At 61.8% G+C, this 22,774-nt stretch overlaps 1 protein-coding gene across 1 annotated transcript in view; it reads left to right on the top strand.

The window, feature by feature from the left end:
- The window catches only part of PALM3 (paralemmin 3), a 28,785-nt gene extending 9,030 nt beyond the window's left edge, over positions 1 to 19,755 (top strand). The window contains exons 2-8 of the mRNA XM_073318112.2: positions 7,793 to 7,844; positions 9,739 to 9,819; positions 10,922 to 11,043; positions 13,287 to 13,383; positions 14,147 to 14,174; positions 14,682 to 14,801; positions 16,128 to 19,755. Coding sequence (XP_073174213.2) covers positions 7,800 to 7,844; positions 9,739 to 9,819; positions 10,922 to 11,043; positions 13,287 to 13,383; positions 14,147 to 14,174; positions 14,682 to 14,801; positions 16,128 to 18,454 — 2,820 coding nt within the window. The 5' untranslated portion in view covers positions 7,793 to 7,799 and the 3' untranslated portion in view covers positions 18,455 to 19,755. The remainder of the gene's footprint in view (positions 1 to 7,792; positions 7,845 to 9,738; positions 9,820 to 10,921; positions 11,044 to 13,286; positions 13,384 to 14,146; positions 14,175 to 14,681; positions 14,802 to 16,127) is intronic.
- Positions 19,756 to 22,774: the final 3,019 nt, after the last annotated feature.

Below are 22,774 nucleotides of genomic sequence, written 5' to 3'. Positions count from 1 at the left end.
GCCAGGAGGTCACCGGATTCCTTTGTTCTCCAACCCTTTAGCTCTCACCTTGCAGGGGGGAAGGGCCCAGGCCATCAGTTGCCAGGAAACAGGGTGTCGACCATTGTTTCTGTCCAGACCCCTGCACACACCTGCCCTCTAGGGCTCTGCAATGATCATACACCCTTACCCCACCACCCAGACACTCAAGGACTGGATAGGGGAAACTGAGGCACCCCACACTATTCAAAGGAAACATTAAGAACAGTCCCACTTCGTCACAACAGGTACATAGGTGTCTCTCTGTATCTCTAAGCATTGCTCTGAGAGACCCATCCAGCGCCCCCTGACATTGGCTGGCTGGCGGCTAGGACGCAGCCTGTGGCAAGGGGCCCTGAAGCCAGATGTGTCCCGCTCCCCAAGCCCCATGTTTGGCAGAGGAGCTGTGATGCTCAGGGGGTGGGAGGGGGCAGCTGTGATGCTACAGTGTTCCCTCCACCCCCTCCCAGCCCCACATGGCAGCCGACCTGCAAGACGGTTCCTAGCTCAGTGTTCGGGACACAGTGTCATGAGCAGCTCAGCCTTCCTGGGCAGCAGACAAATGTATTTCCTGCCCCTGTATTCTCCAGTGGTGTGACCTGAGGGGTCCAAGCCTAGATGGGCCCTGTAACAGAGTCACTACCCTCTCATAGCCAGGGAAGGCGCCACAGCAGCTCCAGCCTCAGTTTCCCTGGGAGACTCCCAGAACTAGCCCACCAGGGCTTTCTCCCGCAGCTAGCACTCCAGCACAGGGCGGGGTTCGAAACCACCCTCCTCCCATAGGCACCAACTTTTGCCAGCGCCGGTGCGTGCTCAACCCCCCCCACCCCCGGCCCTGCCCCCATTCCACCCCTGCCCCGCCCTCTCCCACCCCCATTCCAACCCTTTCCCCAAAGTCCCCGCCCCAACTCTACCCCCTCCCTACCTCTATTGGACCCCTTCCCCAAATCCCCGCCCTGGCCCCGCCTCTTCCCGGAGAGCGCCGCGTTCCCCCCTCCCTCCCAGCGCTTGCCGCCGCGAAACAGCTGTTTCGCGGCGGCAAGGGCTGGGAGCTAGAGGGAGAAGCCGGGAAGGCACACTCCGGGGAGGAGGCGGAGGTGAGCTGGGACGGGGAGACACTGGTGGGTGCAGAGTTGATGCCTATGCCTCCTCCCCCACCCCACAAACCGCATCTTCTGCCAGGGCCTGGAGCCCTTCGTCCAGCCGTCGCTCCTTCCCTACCCCTGGTTTGTCTCCTCTCTGCCTCAGACAGCTCAGCAGAAAACCCCCCTCTGCAGCCCCCGCCGCCCCCTTGAATCCCATGGTCTGCCGCAAGGGCCTTGGGGGTCTCAGCACTTTCCCCTCCCAGCTCTTTGCTGAGGTTCCTTTTCCCCAGGCTTCTCCCCTGCTGACCCCAGTGGCCTGGCTTAACCCCACGTTCCCTTTCCAGTTGACGAGCCCCATTTCCCATTACAGGGCCAGGCCACCCTGTGACAGGCCCATTGGTCTGACCAAGCCCAGACATTCCTCGGTTCAATGGAAAATCACTTGACCCAAACTCGGGGAAACGTCCCTCCTGCCACACGGACCCCATGATGCTGGGGGCCAGAGCTGCGGCCGGGGGATGCCTTCCACACTGTCCAGCAGAGGCAGGCAGCCAGGCATCAAGGCGTTCACAAAGCCACTGGCACCATGCACCCCAAAGGTGTGGGGCACGGGGGGAGGCTGGCCTAGCTGGGCAAAGCGATGGAGTCTGGGGGGTTAGCCCAAATTTGGAGGGGGCTGCACTGGGGTGCGTGCGACAGGATCTCTGAGCCATGGTGCACGCAGGACCCCTGCCTGCTGGGGCTGGAGAAAGCAGATCCTGGCCGCGCAACCCCCACGCCCGCCAGGGGCGTTCTCCACAGGCTGCCGACGCCCCACCACACAGCAGCTGCGGAAACCATGGCCTGCAAGCACCCGCCGCGAGCCCCGCAGTGCGATGGCCAGGCCCAGCTGGCCTCCCTTTGCCGACCATTGAAAGCCCCCAGTGTTTATTTGTTACAGCTTTACGGACCCGACCCGCCCAAGCCCCATTCAAGAGACCGTGTCTCCGCACACGCACTGCGCCCGCCACCTCGCTGCCTGGCTTAGCACCGCCGGGGACCAGCATGTGTCGATGTGTAGCTTGCTTCATTGCCCCCTGTGCTTCACCCACTCCGGGCTCCTTTCCCATCGTCCCACGCCAGGTGCTGTCTGTTGTGCCCGGGCACAGCGGGCGGAATGCCCTCCAATGCCGTGGTGCCTAGCTATGGCGCTTGCCGCAGGGCCCTCGAGGGACAGGGATGCCAAGCCGGCCCCTTGTGCCAGCTGTTCCTGGCTGCTGGGGGTGATAGCAGGGTCCCCCAGCAGGTTGGCTGGAGGGTCCTGCTCAGAGGAAGATGGAGAGCCCAGTGCCTCCTTCCAGGCGGGCCTGGGATCTGCACTCCCACCGGACACGCACGTGTGAGAGAGCAGACAGGTGGCTGAACAAGGCAGCCCAGGAATGCTGGTAAATAATTCAGCCAGACAGCTGATAGCGTCTCCAGATCATACCCAGGAACGCGGGCAGGGGCCGGGATGGGGGGGAGCGGCAGAGCTCTCTCAAGGGCGTCCAGACCCGGAACCGCTCCAGTACCTCTGGGAAATCCACCTCCCTTGCCCAGCGCTCCCTGGCTGCACCTTTCTCCTGAGCCCAAACCGGCCTAACCAGCTCTCCCGAGCCACCCCCCAAAGCCACGCCGGGGAAGGCAGCTCGCAGGCAGGGAGCTCAGAGCCAGCGTGAGGCGGAGGGAGAGATTTGATGATGCCGCGCCGTTGACTTGGCGAGCCGGACGGCGGAGTGGCGGCAGTCCTGCCGAGCAGTGCCCCCCAGCTGGACGGGGGAGGGGACCCCGCCAGGGGTCTGCAAGCCTCACCCAGGTCCTGGCCCCCTGTCCGTGCCTCCCCCCCCCACCCCTGGTAGAGTCAGCAGCAACGGTAGCAGCGGTAAGTGGAGGATGGAAGGGACCGACTATCGCGGGTGCCTGTGAGCTGGGGACTAGGGGGCGAGGGAGCCGCAGAGGGAGAGAGAAGGGTGCGTGGCCTCAGGGGATAGGGACCGATCCCTCCCCAGGCTCCCTCCTGGGCTTTGACCTCAAGGCCGCCAGTTCAAATGCAGCCCAGGGCCAGACCGAAGCGCCCGGCCCCTCGTTGGGGGAAATTGGCTGGTCGGGTCTCAGGCCAGGTCCCCGTGTTGACAGAACAACGAGTAGGAGTTAACCAGGCAGAGAGGCCAAAGTGCCAAGCGGGCCATGGAACCTGAGCGCATGCCTGGGGGGCAGCCGTGTGCACCTCAAAGACAATGTGCACAGGGCTGAGCTGCCCATCGAGGGGGTCCGCCTGGCAAACTCCTTCCCCTCTCTCCGCTCAGCCCTGCTTTGCTGCAGGGACCGCTCCCCCACTCGACGCCCCCCGGGGAGGTTGCTGGGCGGCGCAGGGGAAGGATGCTGTGCTCAGAAAGGGACGCAGACGATCTCGAAACCTGGGCAATTCCAGACCCTGCCTCAGCGGAGCCCTTTATGACTCTGCGCCTGGGGCCCCTGAGGAGTGCATTGCAGGTCCTGGGCCGGGTCCCCGGCTGCTGGACCCCCAGCTAAGGAGTAGGGCATGCTCCTGGCGCTGGTGATCTCTCGTTCAATCCCCTGCCCAGGGCTCCTACAACACACACCCATTAGAAGTTACAGTCACTCCAGGATCTTCCCCCTTCAGCTGCTGTCCCTAGGAAGGAGCAAATCAGAAGTAATTAGTCTGAAGGCCTTGGAGCCCTGGCTATGTGCCCTGCGGGGGAACGTCTGGGAGGAGTGGTTGACTACCAGAGCATCATACCAGGCCGTTGAGTGGAACAGGTTTCGGGGGACACTCCCTCCTTGATGTCTGGGGTGCCCGGGAGCCCTGCCAGGGCTGGGGATGGCTAATGACACCCTGCTAGTCAGGGCTAGCCCTTGGGTTGGGCTCTCTGCTGACAGCTGGCCGGGGTAAAGTGCCGTCGGCCCTTAGGGCTCTGCAAATAACCACAAAGATTCCGCTCTCGCTTGTTAAGCCTGTGGTGTGGAAGGGATTGGGATCCCCATTTATCTGACTGGGGAACTGAGGCACAGAAAGGCCAAGGGGCTTGCCGAGCATCACCGTTAGTGAGCTGGGAATAGAACCCAGGAGTCCTGGCTCCCAGGTCTTTGCTCAGGGCTCCAGGCTGGGCGGCCTCCCGGCACCTTTTGTACCTTTAATTCCAAAGGGGACGGGTGCCAGGCAGTGTCATGTGGAGCTGTTTGGACAGAGGGCTCCCACTGATGTCCCTGGGGAGAGAGCCCACCTGGGCTCTCCGCTGCACTCACTGGCGGTCACCTGGATGATGGAATTGGGTGGCCCTGCCTGTAGTGAGTTTGACAGGTCTCAGTCCAGTTCAGCAAATGGGCCTCGGAGCCCAGACTGCCCTCAGCCCCAAGAGAAAGTCCTTCCAGGGGTGCGTAGCAGCTGTGTAACAGCACACAGCAACCCCACGCAGGCATGGCTCACCCAGCACCAACATGCAGCCACCTCTGGGGTGGGACATGGCAGCTGTGTAACAGTGCAGAGCATTGGCAGAGGGGGACAGTGAGTAGAAACAGAAGGAGATTTGCCTCTTCTGAGGCTGCTGACCGAGCAGAGAATTCACTTAGGATAGGAACAAGGACAGGAGCCAGGGTAGCCTGTTGGCTGGAGTGTGGGGGCCTCTGGCTCGCTGCCTCTGTGGCTAGGTCTATTTGCTTGAATACACAGGGACTTCACTCCCTCTGGCCCTTCCCTTGCTCCCACCTCAGCTCTGGCAGCCGGTCTGTGGCTGGGGGCTGTCAGTAAAGCAAATGGGTTTGAATTCGATTAGCAGCTGTGGAGAGGACTAAAATAAAACGGCAGGATGGAGGAGAAACAGAGGGAGCCAGAAAGAAAAAGACAAGGAGAGGGAAGGATAAACCAGGGCCCGGATCTTAAATGTCTCTGTGGATTCTCATCTTGAAGAATCTCTCTATATAGATACAGATCACTTTGTGCAACAGTGCAATGCAGCCACTTCTGGGGTGCGGCATGCCAGCTGTAAAACGGTACTCAGGAATTTTGTACAGGGATCACTCACCCAGCACTGAAATGCAGCTGCTTCTGGGGTGGGACCTGGCAGCTACATAAAAGCACACAGCAATGCCACACAGGGCTGGCTCACCCAGCATTGTCATGCAGCCATCTCTGGGGAGCCCGTATGTAGAAATGGACCCTGTATGCATTGGAGTGTGTATGCATGGGGGGAACGTAGCATGCGTGGGGGAAGAGATGAGTTAGGTGGAACGAGGGATATGGCCCCATTCCACTCCCTTTCTCCCTGCTGTATGCTGACCCCGTGCCTGCCTCCTGGGACGTGTCCACAGCCCCCCTCCCGCCCTGGGCCCCCTCCAGCCCAGCTCCCTGGCATCCGCTTTCCCTGATCCTGCAGTTTGCCAGCGTCCATTATTAACCTGGCTGCTGATCGGCGTGGGAGGGCGGGGGCTGGACAAGATGGCCTCAAGTAACCTCAGGGGCAAAGGGACCCAGCTTTGATCGGATACTGTCCCTCCCCCCCCCCTTCCCTATGACCATTTCCCCACAGCTCTCCCTGCCAATGCCTGCCCTGAGCCATCCTTCTGTGGGGGTGGAGGGAGGGGGCGAGTATCAAAGTCCTGCCAGGCTAGCTTATTTCCCTCAGGGAACTGGTGTAATCTACCAGCTCTTTTGCTGATAGAAGCTGCTGTAACCCACCCCAGAGGCAGCCGTATTTCGGAGCTGGGGGAGTGATCCCTGTACCGTGTGGCTGTGCTTTGGAATACAGCTGTTCTGCCTTCACTGGGGGAGTTTGCCCGTACGGCTGCTCTGGTCTAGCTCTGCTGGCAAACCCTTTCTAGTGTAGACAGGAGTTCCTAGAGCGGCGCTCAGCCAGCATCTGGGCCCCTGTGTGTGGGGGGGTCCCAGTCTGTCTATGTGTCTCGCAGTGCGTGTGTGTCTCTCAGGCTGTGGGTATGTCTACACTGCACCATGAACCCGAGTTCCGACTCAGGTTTGAGCCCAATCCCCCTTCCGTCCACACTCAAATCAGTCTGACTTGGGCCAGGAACCCCTTGGGACTTGGGCCCGTGGCCCCTGCCAGGAGGGTGAGACTCGGGGCAGAGCCCTGTCACTGTGCAGTGTGGATGCAGGTCGAACCGCAGAGCTGAGCCGGAAGGTCGGCTGAGCACAGTGTGGACCCGTTAGCGAGGCCGTGAGACCTGGGTCTGGCAAGTGTGATCCTGCAGCGTCGCCGGACGCCCAGGCACGGGCACGGAGCCAGCCAGTCCCCCAGCGCGGATCCCGCTGTCCTCAGAGCTCCTCAGCGTCTGTCTGTCCATATCCCGGTGCAGCTGCGCCTCAGCGAGTGTTGCGGGGGACGCCCAGAGGAGCTGGCGGCTCCACTCCCTTCCCCTCCCAGGCCCCGCCGGCCTCACACTGTCAGCCCTTCACACCGTGTTTGTTTGCGTGTCTATGACCCCCCGCAGACCCAGGCACCTGGGCCGGGTGGTGGGGAGGTGACGCCCCCCCCAGGTGACTCGGCCCCCAGAGAGGAGCAAAAAGGGGGCCCAGTCTATTGCTGAACGTGCTAGGACCTGAAGGGGAACCCCCACCAGGGGAGCTCTGGCCCAGCTTCAGTAACCAGAGCCCCTGCTGCCAAACCCTGTTCCTCCAAACCTCCCAAGGCAGGGGGGCAGGACAGGGTCCCCACTTCATCCCCTTCCAAGCCCTTGCCTCCTGCACAGAGATGGGGGGAGGTTTGGTCAGCTCCAGAGCCGATGCCCATAGCTGATGTGCCCCCTCCCCTGCTCGGCCCCTGCTCTCTGTGCCCCCACACCACAGGGCAAGCTGCATGGGGCAAGGCCCCTCTGCCACACCTTCTTCCAAACCTGGCCCCTCCCCAGAGCAGAGATCCCCCCACCCCTCCCCATACACACATCAGCCCCTTCCCTGGAATTTTTGCCCAGCAGGGTACCAAGACCAGGATCCTGCCAGCATCCCAAATGCCTGGGGTCCATCTGCCCCTGGCGATGTCCCCTCCAGCCCCTCCCAGTGCCCCCCATATGAGCCAGATGCCGGCTCCGCTCCCCACTCTGCTCTGCCAGCACCGGTACTCCCCTGGGCTCCTCTGCACCACAGGGGCCATGGGGGCCTCTGGGGCAGGGGCAGAGGAAGTGGCTGGGTGCGGCATGGCAGGCTGGCTGCAGTGCCCACCGCTGGGAGAGGCCAGGACCGAAGTAGCCAGGAGCTCGCCCCCCTCCCCGCCCCCAAAGCCAGCACCTCCTGCTGGGAAAGCCCGGGACTGGGATTGCAAACATAGTAACTTGGGTTGCGCTGGGGGGAAAAAGTGCCAGCTGATTTTTGAAACAGGTGTGAAGCCTTGTGGGGGTGCAGAGGGGAGTGGAGCTCCCCCCCGCCCGCAAATGTGGCGTGGTCCCAGCTCTTGCTGAGGCCGAGAGCAAGTTTGAAGTCCCCTTCCGTCCTGTCCAGACTTGCTGCTGAATCCCACAAATGCCACAGCTTCTCGGCCAGGCAGGAGGAGGGGAAGGGACCCAGAGAGGGGGAATGGGAGAGGGAGGGAAAGAAGGGAAGGAAAAGGAGCACGTGAAGGAGCGATAGAGGGGGCAGGAACGGAGGAGAAAGCTGGTGCCGCTCGACCTTTGGCCATCCCCAGGCTTGGTTTGTCTTTCAGAGGGAAGATGACCGAGAGCTCGCTGTACACGCAGCGCCTGGAGGCCATCGTGGTGAGTGGACCCCTCCCCACCCCCAGGGACCCCAGCTGAGACAGGCCTCGGGCCCCTGGCCGGCATCGCCCCCCCGCTGTCCGTCCTTTGGCTTCCCCTAGTGGAGCCACTTGCCCCGCTCTGGGAGAACCCAGTGAGTCAGCAGCCCAGGGCACACGAGAGGCCCAAGCTGGTGCCCCCGGGGGCAGTGGCAGAGGTCGTGCAGGGGCAGAGGAATCCAATTCGACAAAGGGCAAATATGCCTCCAAGAGCCAGAGAGTGGAGTGGAGTAGCCAGGAGCTCCTGCCCCGCTCCCCACAGCGCCCCCTGCTGGGGGAGACTGGCACTGGACTAGCCCCGAGCTCCCCCCACAGCCAGCCGTCCAGCCGTCCAGCTCCAGGCAACAGGTGCTGGGCGGAGGGGGACTGAGCCCAGTTTCTGGGCCTGCTGGAGCTGAGAACTGGCCTGTTCGTCACAGCAGTGGCCTCCTCTCTCTGCAGGCCCATGGGCTGGGCTGAATCCTGGAGGCAGGAAGCTCTTAGCAGCCAGGGGAGTAACCTGAGCCCTGGCTCCCCTCGTCTTGCCCCCCCCCGCCCCCACCCCCGCCTGGCATTAACAAATGAATTATTCAGCAGGCAGTGGCTCCAGAAGCAGCTTTTCTCTGGTCCAGGCCTTTCAGGCTGAGAGAGGGACCTGGAGGCCTGCCCAGCCCCGGCGCAGCAGCCCGGGACAGGGGGATGGGGGAGAAGGGGAATCGGGCCAGGGGCCGGGCCGGGGCAGCAGGCATGTGGGGGTAGCGATATGCATGGGGCCACACGACATGGACGTGGGTGTGAGCAGCATTTGTCACAGGCTTGTGCGCCTGGGGTGAATAGTGTCAGGGACACACGTGTGCACAGAGGGTGTGATGCAGCAGGCGGGAGGCATGTGCACACGGAAGTGACCAGCAACAGAGACATGCGTGTGCACGAGGGCAAACAGCAACTGGAACACACATGGGCATAGGGGCATGGAAAGTGGGGGGGGGCCACACGCGCACTCAGAGAATGAACAGAGGCAAGGGCGCGTGTGCACGGGTGGGGAACAGGGTCAGGGAAAACGTGCATGTCCATGGGTGACTAGTGTCAGGGACACGCGTGTGCACTCGGAATGCACAGAAGCAAGGACACGCAGGTGCCGGGTGGGGAACAGGGTCAGGGACAACACGTGTGTGCACACGGGGTGCATAGTGTCAGGGACACGCGTGTGCATGTGGGGTGACCAGCAGCAGGGACACACGTGTGCATGGGTGAATAGTGTCAGGGACAACACGTGTGTGCAGATGGGTGATTAGTGTCAGGGACACACGTGTGCACGGGTGGGGAACCGGGTCAGGGACAACACGTGTGCATGAGTGAATAGTGTCAGGGACACACGTGTGCGCAGATGGGTGACTAGTGTCAGGGACACACGTGTGCACGGGTGGGGAACAGGGTCAGGGACACACGTGTGCATGGGTGAATAGTGTCAGGGACACACGTGTGTGCAGATGGGTGAATAGTGTCAGGGACACGTGTGCACGGGTGGGGAACCGGGTCAGGGACAACACGTGTGTGCAGATGGGTGACTAGTGTCAGGGACACACGTGTGCGCAGATGGGTGACTAGTGTCAGGGACACACGTGTGCACGGGTGGGGAACCGGGTCAGGGGACAACACCTGTGTGCACACGGGCTGAACAGTGTCAGGGACACGCGGGTGCCCTGGGCCGGGTCTATCCCGTGCCAGCTCCGCAGGGTCCCCACTGGCCGCGGGAGGGTTAAAGCCCCGGCCGCGCACGTGGGCTCCCCCGCCCAGGGCCCTTTGTCCGCGGCTCGCCGCGCCTGGCCCCGCAGGGCGGCGGCTCCAGCCTCGCTCTTGTCGCTCCGCGGCTGCAGGGGCGGCGCAAGGTGCAGGAGCGGATCCTCCGGGCGCGCCGGGAGCTGGAGGAGGAGAAAGTCCGAGCCCAGCAGCTCAAGGTACCAGGATCGGGACTGGGGACGGCGGGGGGACTTGGGGGGAGCTGGAGGATGGGGGGGGGTGTTGTTAGGGGAGCTGGGGGGTCTCGTGAGGGTGGGCTTTGTGGAGGGGGTTAAGGGACGTGTGTGGGGGGGGGTTAGGGGAGCTGGGGGGTCTCGTGAGGGTGGGCTTTGTGGAGGGGGTTAAGGGACGTGGGGGGGGGTAGGGGAGCTGGGGGGTCTCGTGAGGGTGGGCTTTGTGGAGGGGGTTAAGGGACGTGGGGGGGGGTTAGGGGAGCTGGGGGGTGCGGTCTGCTGGGGGTTGGCCCAGCAGAGAGGGTGTCAGGGTCCCTGTGGCTTGCCAGCGTGGGGTGCTGGCTGCTGGGGGATTTGGGAGGTGGTAGGTTCCAGCCAGGCTCCCCTGCCCAGGGACACAGCAGCCCCCTGACCCACACCAGCATCCCCCCAGGGTGGCGGCTACCCGAGCCCCATTGCCGCTGTCCCAGGGCAAAGCCCTTAGCCTTGATGTGGGCTGCGGGGAGCTGCTGTTCCCCCTCGCAGGGCTGGGGGGAGGGGCCATGTGCATTTTGCTCAAGGCAGGGAATCCGCTCCCGCCACCCCACTTTTCCCGCCTGGGGGTCCCCCCGCTCAGGGGAGTTCCGTCAGAGGCCGCCTGCTGCCCGGCTCCTCGGGCCGGGGGAGGTGCTGAAGTGCGTGAGTGTGGGGGCGCGGGCGGGTGTGTGCTCCCGTGTGTGGGGCTGGGGCTGTCTGCGCGTGTGAACGCGCGTTTCTGTGTCCCTGCGTGGGCACATTTACGCATCCACGGGCTAGCATGGCGCACGAAGCCTGCGTGGCAGTGGGGCCAGTCCGTGCATGCGTGTCCGTATGTCCCCGGAGACAGGTCTGTGTACTTGGACACACGTGTGCATGGAGCAGGAGCAATGGCAAGGACACGTGTGCTGGGGGGTGAGGAGCTGTGGTAGAACACGTGGGCGTGTCCACAGCCATGTGGGTGCGTGACCGCACGGGTGCGTGGCTGGCTGTCACTGTGCACACATGGCCTCGACCCAGGGCGTGGCGGGAGGGGCAGGCTGATAGAGGACGCTCTGCTCTCTTCCCCCAGAGGAAGTCCCTGCGAGACCGGTGGCTGATGGAGGGGTCATGCCCGCCCCCCGAGAACGACCCCACCTCCCCGCTCTGGCAGGCACAGTCCCGCATCCAGGAGCTAGAGCAGGATCTGTCCAGGTAAGGGGAGGGCGGCGGGTACGTCACAGGGGAGATCTGCAGCTGTAGCCCTCAGGCCTCTTCCCCGGGAGGGATCACAAAGCATTTTACATGCTTCACCCAGCACTGAAATGCAGCCACCTCTGGGGCGGGGCTTGGCAGCTCTTTACAGCCACACAGCAATGCAGCACTGAGGATTACTCATTCAGCCTTGAGCTGCAGCCACCTCTCAGGGTAGGGCAGGGCAGGGCCGCTGATTAACTCCCACCCAGCAAGCTGCCTGGGGATTGCTCGCTCGATGCTGAAACGCAGCCATCTCTGGGGTGAGGCGTGCAGCTGTTTAACAGCCACACAGCAGTTCGGGACAGGAAGGAAGATGTGTTGGGGATTTTAGGGAAGCAAGGTGGAAGCAGCCAGATTTGGAATTGGGGATTGGCCCCCAAACTTTTGGTGGGGGACATGAGCCCTCCGTACTTCACCCCCTACCCCGTACCCAAGAGCTCCCCTCTCCTGTCTGGACCGGAAGACGCGTGCACGTAAAACGCAGCCAAGGAATCGGACATTTCCAAAGCAGACAAACGGTCTAAAACACAGAAGCTGTCACAAAGGCAAAGTGTGGAGGGAACCAAAAGGACACAGGGCGGGGAGGTGACTGAATGCCGAGTGAGCAGTGCTCCGCAGGATTAAATCACCGCTCAGAACGAGGGACAAGACAAGCCACAGCCGAGCAAGTCACACGCATTGAACTTTTTACCCCTGCCCACGGGGGACCCCCTCCCCGGGGTCCGTCCGTCTAAAGGGGCCTTTGAGATCTCTCTGCCCAATCAGAGCTGCTTTCACCCAGCAATCTCACAGCGCTTTGCCAAGGCAGGGGGAAATTGAGGCACAGAGTGACTTGCCCAGGGCCACAGAGTGAGGCAGGAGCAGAGCTGGGAATGGAACCCAGGAATCCTGACTCCCAGTGCCTCCGCTCTAGCCTCTAGGTTTACAGTTGCTCAGACCAGGGCATCCCTCCCCCAGCTCCCCCTTATCCATCGTGTGAACATAAGCTGCTTGTCTTCTCTTTCACGGCCTCTCCCCACCAGACCAATCGTCTCTCATTCACTATTGAGCTGCCAACTCCCGTCCCCTGATCCCAGCCTCTAGCACCGGCCTGGACCCTTTGCAAACCAGCCCCGTGGTGCTTTCTCCCTGCTTGGGAGCAGCTTCCCGTAAACCCCCACCAAGCGCCTCGTTAGCCACCTGCAAATCCCTCCCCTTTGCCAGGAGGCCTGCAACCAACCCGAGAAAGGCCAGGCTGCTGGTGAGCAGACAGCACGGCCTGCCATGCTGTTTCCTTGGCCTGCCGGTAACCAGCTGGTGTCTCTTGTCCCAGACTGAGATCGGAAGCTCTGAGGGCAGGGACTGTCTTTTTGTCCTGTTTCTACAGGCCCCTAGCACAGTGCGGTCGTGGTCTGTGACTGGGGCACCTATGCGTTACCGTAATACACCTAATCACAACCAGAGATTTAGCTGACTCTCAAAACCGGAGACAGGGCACCCAGGAGTCCTGACTCCCAGTCCCCCTTGCTCCAACCCCTGGACCATACTGCCCGTGCACGTGAACATGTAATGAACAAGAAGGCTATTGGCAACGTGATATAATTTCAAAATGCCCATTTATATGGAACCCACCACTTCAACCAGCCAGGTTAGAAAAGCCAATGAAACTGGCGTGCACATGGGAAAAACTGGCAGGGGTGAGTGCGTGTGAACGTACATGCTAGGGAGGAAGACACCCCTTCAGTCTGGCACGTGGAATCGGAACTATTCACCTATGTGTTTAGCCCCTATACTGCTCCCATATAAAGGAGATTTCCCTTTAGACCTGTATTATTATGTGTAGATAGATCAGGGTTCCCTTGCATCAGGTTCTGCCCAGACATAGCGAGGGAGAGTCCCTGCCCCAGAGAGCTCACAGGCTAAATACATAAAGGATGGGAGGGGAAACTGAGGCACAATGAAGGGAAACATCTTGCCAGGGATAGAACCCAGGTGTCCTGACTTGCAGGGGCCTGTGCTTTAGTTTTTGCTCCTGGGACATTGTAAGAGGCCAGTGGGGTTGTACCCCCAACAGGCAGGGGCCAGGGCAAAATTCTACATGGCCGAATTTTGAGCTCGGCTTCTCTGCTTTCCTGCCTGGGAGCCTGGTTGTGGCCGGGGAGCAGGGTCAGCCCTGTGGAAAGGGACCCAGCCTGGGAGCTTTTCTCTCCCCCTCTCTGCAGCCTCCAGTCCCAGATGCAGCAGCTGAATAACCCGGAGCATCGCGGCAGGCCGCAGGAGGCCTTGGAAGATGCTAAGGGGGCAGGGGGCACCTGTGAGGTAATGCAATGGGGCAGGTGGCACCTGCGGGTGCAGGAGGTGGGGGGAGCGCATGCGGCAACAGCCCAGGAAGAGGGGGAGCTGTGGGGCAAGGGGGGGGGCGCACGCCGTTCCCAAGCTGGGGGGGGCCTCCCTCTGCGTGCTCCCAACAATTAGCTCCTGGGTGGGCACATGGGGCAGGTAAGAGGGCAGCGGGGGATGGGACGGGTTCAGTCCCCCTGAAGATATGGGGGGGGTGGGGGGTTAGCCCATTGTGAGGGCCTGCCCGTGGGACACCAGCCTGGATGGGCCCCATTGCTTCATCCGTCTGTGGCTATGCAGATAGCACAGCCCGGCTGTGAACTCCCAGCCCCCACCCAGCCCATTCCTGCTGCCCATCCCTCAGGGGCGGGGGGGGGGGGTGTCAGATCCTTCTAATTACCCCCAGACAGGCCACTGGCCAGCTAAGTCTGCCCCCGCAGCGCGGCTCGTGTTCTCTCCCTTCCCCTGCCTGGGCTGTCTTGTCTCTACAGTTTGTGGCCTAAATTCCTCCCCCCAAGTTCTGTGTCTGAGCCTCTGGCCTCTTTTCAGGACTCCTGGGTTCTCCTTATGTTTCCTTTGGGCGTCGATCGCTTCCTTCTTGGGCTGCAGAAGCAACCCCAGATGAAGCAAAACTGACCCCTGGAAAACAGGAGGCAGGAGCCATTCTGGGCCACCCATGCCCCCCAGTTCCCTCCCCAAGCTGTCACCCCCACCCCCTAAGGCTCCCATCTCTCTCTTTCAGGCCCGTGGGGCTGGTTCTGCTTCGGCAGGTGAGTTGTTCCCTGTTGGCGGGGAAAGCGGCCGGGTCTGGTTTCCCCAGAAGGTCGTGGATAGGCTCCTTCCTGAGGCTCAGGGGGGCTCGGCAGGGCCAAGGCACAAGGGGGTCGAGGCTCAGGGAATGGGGGCGGTTTGGTGGCAGCCACAGGGCGTGAGCCAGCGTTGGGATGGTGCCGCAGCGTGCAGGGAGGGAGCGGGACCCTGCAACGCAGGCTTGGGGGGCCTGGGGAAAGCCTGCATGCCTGGAAGCCGACCTCGTGGGCAAGAGAGGGGACCGGCCCCTGCTCTGGGGGCTTGTCCCAGGGCAGCCCATGGAGCATCGAGGCTGGTGACGGGGGAGAGGGCATTCCAGTGTAATATTGATAGGGCTGGGACTGAATGTGTCCTGGGGGCTCTGCTCCCCATAGGGGGTCCCTCTGGGGCAGGGCAGAGAAGGGAGGGCGCAGGAGAGCCTGTCTCGGTGATCAACCCAGCCTCCTTTGCCTTCCAACCAACCCCAGGTGGGGGCGGATGTGGCTGTGAGACCGAACCTGCCCTCCGCCTGGCTCCAGTCCCCCCCAAGAGGGCCATGCGAGCGGCAGCCCGGGAGAGCCTGGAGAATGGGGACGTGTCGGGAGCAGGTGAGCGTTCGGACGGGGCGGTGCATGGGGCGGTGCTCCATCGTTCCCAGAGCCCCGGCCCGGGAGCTAGGCCAGCACTAGAGGGCAGCCTGGGGATTCCTGCATGGGAAGGGTTAGCGCAGGGGGGCTGGGAGCCAGGGCTCCTGGGTTCTGTCCACAGCTCTGGGAAGGCAGTAGTGTCTAGTGGTTAGAGCAGGGAGACTAGGAGCCAGGACCTCTGGGCTCTGTGTGGGAAGACTTGTCTAGTGGTTAGAGCAGGGGGCTGGGAGCCGGGACTCCTGGGTTCTGATCTCAGCTGGGGGATAGAAGGTTGGCGCAATGGGGCGATGAGGGTATGGGGAACCAGAACCCTTGGGTTCCTTTCCTGACTGCCACAACTTCCCCAGGTGGCCTTGGACTAGTGTACCATTCCCTGTGGGGCCCCAAAGACACCACGGCTGCCTCTCTTGCCTCTCTGCTACCCCTCCTGGGGCCCAGGGTGTTATAAAAAAAAAACCCCTTACCAGAGACAGTTTATCACCCCCAGATCTAGAGCATGGAGCCCTTAAAATCCCACAACATCTGTTCCATCAGTGTAGCACACACCACGCTCTGGCGGCTTTCACCGCTCCTTGGTTCGCCTTCAGTCCTCTCCTGGCCTTCTGCCAGGCCTGGCACACCAGCCCCACTCTTCCCAGGGGACCCCTTTCCCCCCACTGGGAGTGCCTGCTCAGCTGGGGAGCCTCCGTCACTCCCTCTCAGAGACCCACCCTCTGGCCCTCGGCTCCAGCTCAGTAGGCAACTCCTGCCTTCAGCCTTCCCCAGCCTGGCCAACTCCTCTGCTACCTTCAGCCTCTCCCCAGGGCCCTTTACATCCTCCTGCCAGGATCTCTTCCCTCTCTGATTCTCCTGGATCCCTTATAGCCCCAGTTGCTGCTCCCGCCGTCTTGATTGGCCCAGTTGGGCACACTGCATCCTATGTCACAGGGTGGCTGAGCCCTCCAGCTCCCCTCTGCTGACAAGTCACCTCCCCGTCTGTGCCTCGGTTTCCCCACCAGTCAAATGGGACTGATCTCCCACAGTGCCCACCATGGGGCGTCTTGGTCCAGAGAGGTCTGTGAAGCGCTTTGTAATGGGGGGAGGAGAAGGGGCAAAGCCCACGGACCCCTGAAGTAATGACCACCTTTAGCAGGGGGCCTCCCACTTGGGGACCAGTCTGAAGGATCCCCCAGGTGATGCTGTTGCCTAGAGACCAGTATCTCCTCAGCCGCCTTGGGACAGATCCCCCTCCCCCGGGCCATGGGGAGAGATCCAAGGGGCTGACCCACATTCTCTTTTGCCTTCAAGGTCCCTTTGACGTGGAGGGGATCGGCCCTGGGGAAGGCAAGACTGAAGCCAGCTCTGCTTCTCTGGGAACTCAGGATGACGGGGCAGGAGCCTCTGCCAAGCAGCTGGAGAAGCTGGGCATGGGGAAGGTGGAGATGATCATTAGAAACCACCTGGGCCAGGAAGTGGGCAGCATGGACGCCATCGGGCGGACGTCCCCGGAGACGGAGGGGGAAGCTCCCCGGGGAGAGAATGGGTTGGAGGAGGCTTGGGACGGAAGGATGGAGCAGGAGCTGCAGAGCCCGCCCGCCCTTGCGAGCGACGCCCGGGACGGCGGGATGGAGGAGAGGATGCCCCGGACGGCGGGGCTAGAGGAGAGCTTGGCAAGGCAAGGGAGCAGAGAGGGGCCGGAGGGGGAATCCGGGGTGCAGGAGGGGGAGACGCAGGTCCTGAAGGATGAGAACTGCTGCCTCGATTCCCCAAGGCCCGAGCCGGACGGGGAGCTGGAGGAGCCGATAGGGGTCGTGGAAGAGGGGGAGATCTCGGCCGAGCCTGCCAGAGGAGCCACGGGAATGGAGGAGGCAGAGGCTGTCCAGAGGGCTCAGGGCAGGGCAGCAGAACCAGAGAGGCCAGAGGAGCTGGGACCCACCCAGGGGACAGGCCCTATGTGGCAGGAGCCTGCTAGGGAACAGGAGCGTCAGGTGTCCCCTGGGGCAGAGCATCCCCAGGCTGCAGGGGTGGGAGAAGGAACAGAGACGAAGGCCTCTTTGCAGGACCAGATCCCAGCTCTGCAGGACCAGATCCCTTCCTCTCTTCAGGAGGCTAAAACTTCTCTGCAAGACCAGATCCCAGCTCTTCAGGGACAGACCCCCTCCCACCAAGAAGCTAAAGCAGCTCTCCAGGACCAGATCCCAGCTCTCCAGGACCAGATCCCATCAGCTGTCCAAGACCAGACCCCTTCCTCTCTGCAGGAGGCTGAAGTATCTATGCAAAACCAGATCCCAACTGTGCAGGGCCAGTTCCCATTGTCTTTGCTGGAAGTTAAAACATCCCTTCAGGGCCAGATCCCCTCACCACAAGAGGCTAAGGCAGCTCTCCAGGACCAGATCCCTTCCTCTCTGCAGGAAGTGAATGCATCTCTCCAGGACCAGATCCCATCAGCTCTCCAAAACCAGATCCCATCACCCCAAGAAGCTAAAGCAGCTCTGCAGGACCAGATCCCTTCCTCTCTGCAGGACCAGATCCAATTTATGCAGGACCAGATCCCTTCCTCTCTGCAGGAGGCTGAAGTATCTATGCAAAACCAGATCCCAACTGTGCAGGACCAGATCCCATTGTCTCTGCTGGAAGTTAAAACATCCCTTCAGGGCCAGATCCCCTCACCACAAAAGGCTAAGGCAGCTCTCCAGGACCAGATCCCTTCCTCTCTGCAGGAAGCGAATGCATCTCTCCAGGACCAGATCCCTTCCTCTCTGCAGGAAGCGAATGCATCTCTCCAGGACCAGATCCCTTCTTCTCTGCAGGAAGCGAATGCATCTCTCCAGGACCAGATCCCATCACCCCAAGAAGCTAAAGCAGCTCTTCAGGACCAGATCCCTTCCTCTCTCCAGGACCAGATCCCTTCTTCTCTGCAGGAAGCGAATGCATCTCTCCAGGACCAGATCCCTTCCTCTCTGCAGGAAGCGAATGCATCTCTCCAGGACCAGATCCCATCACCCCAAGAAGCTAAAGCAGCTCTCCAGGACCAGATCCCTTCCTCTCTGCAGGACGCTAACACATCTTTCCAGGACCAGATCCCTTCACCCCAAGAAGCTAAAGCAGCTTTCCAGAACCAGATCCCTTCACCCCAGGAGGCTAAACATTCATTCCACAGCCAGATCCCCTCCAGCCAAGAGCCAATCCCTGCACTTCACGGGGAGGTACCGCTTACCCCAGGGGAGTTGCCACCTGGCAGAGCACCCGCTCTGGAGCAGGTGCCTGCCCGACCCGGGGAAAGCGTGGCCCTGAAAGGAGGCAACGATGCTGGCCCGGTTTCATCGACTGCAGAAGAAACCACTGAAAACCTGGGGAAGCTCCACGCGGAGCAGCAGCCTCTGCTCAAGGAAGCCTCCAGGCTCTGGACAGGCCGGAAGGCGCCACTAGATCCCATGGCCAGAAGCCCGCAGCCGGGAGCTGGCACCTTGAAGTCGCTGGCAGCCGTGAGCCCAGAGGCCCCGACGTACACGACCGCCTCAGCCAACCCCGGCTCTCCGTGCCAGGGCAGGAGCGCCGCCCACCCCCAGCTGGCAGAGGGGCAGGAGGCGGGCAGACGCAAGCAGAAGACCTGCCAGTGTTGCTCTGTCATGTGATCCCAGCCCCGCCAGCCGCTGGCCGCCCTCAGCGCTGGGATGGGCATCGAGAGCCCCCGCCGGAGACGGGCCGATCAGAGGGACCTTGCTCCAGTGACTGGGGGCCCAGGCAGCCGTGGCTCAGCCCCTGGGTGTTTTAATTCCCCCGGGGGGGGCTGTTCATTTGTACTGCCTGATGTTTTCCTATGGAGGGGTGCCCGGGGTAGGCAGTCAGTTTGGGGGGCGCCTGTCTCCTGCTGGCAGGACATGGCTGCAGCGCTAATTTCACGTCTGGTGGCTTCTGTTCCAAGCCCCTGCATGGAGGGGTCCTTTCCCTTCTGTCCCTGCCACGTCTGCCCCCTTCCGGAGCTCTAAGGGTATTGCGCAAAGCGGGGAGGGAAGGGGGTCTCCTGTTCCTGGGAGTTCAGGGCCCCAGCTCACACTTCTGCACACGCCTGTATACACGCTCGCCCCCCCCGCATGAATGCACACGCATGTACACACGCCCCTGCCCGAATACAAACCTCTGCGGACAAACACGTGGACACGCACCCAGTCTCACGCACACGCCCGAATATACAGACAAGCCCCCAGGTACAAATACAGCTGTAGTCTGGCCCCCTCCCCCCCCGACACAATGCTTACCCCTCTGCACCCGCATCACTGCCCAGACAGGTGCGCTCACGCTCACACCCACAGGCCCGACACAATCGCAGGGGCACAGTAGCAGGTGCCTCGCCAGACACCTGCACGCCCCCAGACTTACACGTGCCGGCGTGGCCCCCAGCAACAGGCTTCCTGCCTCACCTCCAGCTGGGCTGGGCATTGCCCAGCTGCCTGCTCCCAGACATGTCTTGCCCGAGAGACCTTTCCTAGAGCCATCGCTGCGCCAGGAGGGGGCGCCCCCCGCAGGTCAGTGAGGGAGGCATCGGAAACCACCTCCTCCGACGGTCCTCAGCTCAGCCCCTGCATCCTGCCCCTTGCGGGACCGAAACCCCTTTCCCAGCTCTGGCTCGGGCAGCCCTGGAGCTCAGTTAGGGGACAGGCTGGAGCTGTAGCCCCGACCCCTTCCGGCGCATCCCTAGGCAGCCTGGCCCCGAGCCTCGGAGCTATGTCGGTGTCTCTGAGGGTCTGGGCCTCAGATGCCACGGTGATGGGCATCCCTAGAACAGCCCCCAAAGCTGGTTTTGTCTCTGGGCCTTTCCCCCGCCTTAAACCGCCCTTGTTTGGAGTGAGTGTGAGCCAGTCACGCAGGGTAGCCTTGAACCGTCCAGCAGGGTCACTACGGAGCGATGCTCAATTAAAGTCACTTTCAATGGGAAGCCCGCTCCTTGTGACTGTGTGGGGGAGGGTCAGCGAGTGGTTTTCCAGGTGTCGGCCTGCTGGGTTCTGTGCCCACCTCTGCCATTTTACCACTGGGTGACCTGGGGCAGGTCCCGTCCCCTCTCTGGCCTCAGTTTCCCCTCCCACCCTCTTTGTCTCGGTGAGCGTTGCCGGGCAGGGACGGTCTCTCGCTGTGTGTCTGTGTGGTGCCCAGAACAGCGAGATCCCTGACCTCAGTCGGGGTCTGGGCAGCGCCCAGCCGGAGGGGGACTCTGATCTCGGTCGCGGTCTCTGCCCTGAGCTGATAGGCACCAAGCTTGGGGATTGTCCCCATTTCAGAGAGGGGAATGCGGAGCTAGGGAATCCCTGCTCCAACCTGTAAGGTCCCCTCCCTCCCAGTGCTGAGAATAGGACTCCTGGGTTCTGGTCCCAGCTCTGGGAGGAGAATGTGGTGTAGTGATTAGAGCAGACCTGGACTGGGAGTCAGCGACTCCAGATTTACACCGCAGAGCATCCTGGGACCTCCAGCTTTGCAGCACTGGTCCCCCCTCTGGGCTTGTCTCCTCAAGGGGGGCTGCCCAGATTTCAGCCCTCAGAGCAGCCCCCAACTGCTTATAGGGGCAGCAGCTCCGAGCCACCATTTACCCCCAGTGCTGCAGTCCAGGCTGAGACAGCGGGAGACCAGAATCACGCCCCTGGCACCTCTGTCTCTGCCTGCACAGACTGTCCCATCACACGGGGCCCTGCTGCTGCCCTGACCCTAATGAAACCTTCCCCCAGGGCCAAATCTCCCCCACGCTGAGCTGCCAGCTCTGAGCACAGGTCACAGCGAGGGCTGCTGGGCAGACATCACCGTGTGGTGCTCAGCGTCTCGTCTGAGCCTGGATTGTCCCTTTTAAAAGCTGACAGAGCCACTGGAGTGGATGAGGCTGGATCCCCAGCTGGTGTAGATCAAGGTAGCATCATTGTGTGGGTGGGGCTGTTTGACACCGGCTGAGGCTCTGGCCCTTGCTGCTAAATGAAATCAGTGGGAGTTCAGCCCTTGGAGCTTCCCAGGGGCTGAGGAGGTGGGTTGTGACTGGCTCCAGGTTTCCCCGCAGTTGTGAATTCAGCACATCCCAGTGAGGCTGAGGGGGTTAAAGTCAAGTGAATTGAGATCTGATGTGTGTGTGGGGGTCTTTCTCATCTGGGGGGTAGGAATATCGCCCTCTTCTCTCTGCTCAATAGACTGGGCATGAAATTCAACCCCCCTCACCTTGGTTTGATGTCTGCCAAGCGTTGGCCTCATGCTTAAGGTCCTTAGTAGGGACTCAGGACACCTGGGTTCAATTCCTGACTCTATTGCCTCACCATGTGACCTTGGACAAGTGACTTCATCGCTGTGTGCCTCAGTTTCCCTTGTTTAGACTGTGTGCTCCAAGGGGTAGGGCTTGTTTCATTGTGTCTGGGCAGCACCCAGCCGAACGGGGCCCTGTAAATGCACATAATTGCAGCTGGAAAGCACGGAGGATTGTTATCAATCAGCCTGGAATTCAGCTTCTCGCGCTGCTACGGCCAAGCTGCCGGCGCTGAAGGGGAATTGCTGGGAGCGATGCAGGGCCTATGACACACGGCTAAGCCGAGCCAGCAGAGGGCAGTGGCGTTACCTGCGTTAGCCAGCTTGTTACAGTATTAAGTCTTCGAGCCAGAGGGGTTCACCTCATTGGTCCCACATTGGAGGGGGCCGGGGGGGGGTTCCTCTCAAGGCCCATAGCCCTGCATAGTCCAAGCAATTGCTCAGTTCAGGTCCCAACCCCTCCCTTCATCTGTCAGGTTCGCACCCAGGGCGTTGAATCCCGAGGGCTGGGCTGCACCCGATGGGCCTTTCCTACCCCTGCCAAGACTGAGCGCAACTCCCACCCCCCCAGCGTGGGGGGCTGCAGGGCCAATTCCCGCCCCACACACACGCCCTAGTCTGTGCTGCCCACTCCATCGAACCGACCAAGTCAGGCGCAGGGCTGGAGCAGGGCACAGAGCTGACATGTCTGGCACGCACAGGAGCAGCCAGAGGCTACATGCTGCTCACAGAGACCTGCCCAGCTGCGTAGCCCCCGGTGCTCCGAGGGCACGGCGGGCATTGCTAGGGGGAGGCTGGGCGCAGTGCGGTGCAGAGGCAGCTCTGGGCCGGGGCCCCTGGGCTGCGGAAGCAGAGCCCTGCCCCGCCCGTGCGCTGCACTGGAAGGCTGCAGCATTTCACTTTACTCTGCACCTCGCCCGAGAGGAAGGATGTTCTTGTGGTCTCCAGCCCTTCTGGCTGCTACGCCACGACCACAAGAACATCCTTCCTGTGAAGGAGGAGAGAGCTTCCTATGAGGAGCTCTGCCACTGTCTGAGTCTGGGCAAGCTGCAGCCGTGCTCACAGGGCCTTGGGCAGCGGGCCTAGGTTCCTGGAGCAAGCATGGGGAATTGGGCGGCAGGACTCCTGGGTCCTACACCCAAGTCCACGACTGCCGTGCTGTGTGACCGTAGCCCAGTCGCTCTGTGCCTCAGTTTCCCCATCTGTAAAATGGGACTCAGGCTCCCTTCCTTCCAGGCCGTCGACGTGAGGCACAATTCCTTAGCCTCCGTAAGGCGCTGTAATAAGGCAGCCCCACCTGTGGCATGACGAATTTCCCTCAGTCCACTATAAAGCAAACCCAGTCTCTCTTGCTGGCCCATTCAATGGTCAGGAGCACCCAGCTGGTAACCAGGCTGCCCAGTGTCACAGTGACCCATCATTTCCCAGTCTGCCCTACAGTGACTTACCCCTGAGCACTCGGGTTCCAGGCTGTTGCTCGCCCCACCGGCTGAGTCTTCTACTCACAATGCAGCCCACCGACAGCCCCCCGGCACTGGCTCTCCAGGCCGGCTGCCAGCCACCCCTACTCCTGCGGTGAGCTTGCCGCTTTCTGCAGCTTCCCTGGCAGCCTCTGACCACCAGGCGGGAGGCAGCGGGTCACAGGGGCTCCTGACCCTGCCCTGCCATGAAGGGCCCAGTCA

Source organism: Lepidochelys kempii, chromosome 20, assembly GCF_965140285.1.
Source record: "Lepidochelys kempii isolate rLepKem1 chromosome 20, rLepKem1.hap1, whole genome shotgun sequence".
Lineage (NCBI taxonomy): Eukaryota > Metazoa > Chordata > Testudines > Cheloniidae > Lepidochelys > Lepidochelys kempii.
The sequence above is the reverse complement of the archived record's forward strand: the minus strand, read 5'-3'. Positions and strand labels throughout refer to the sequence as shown.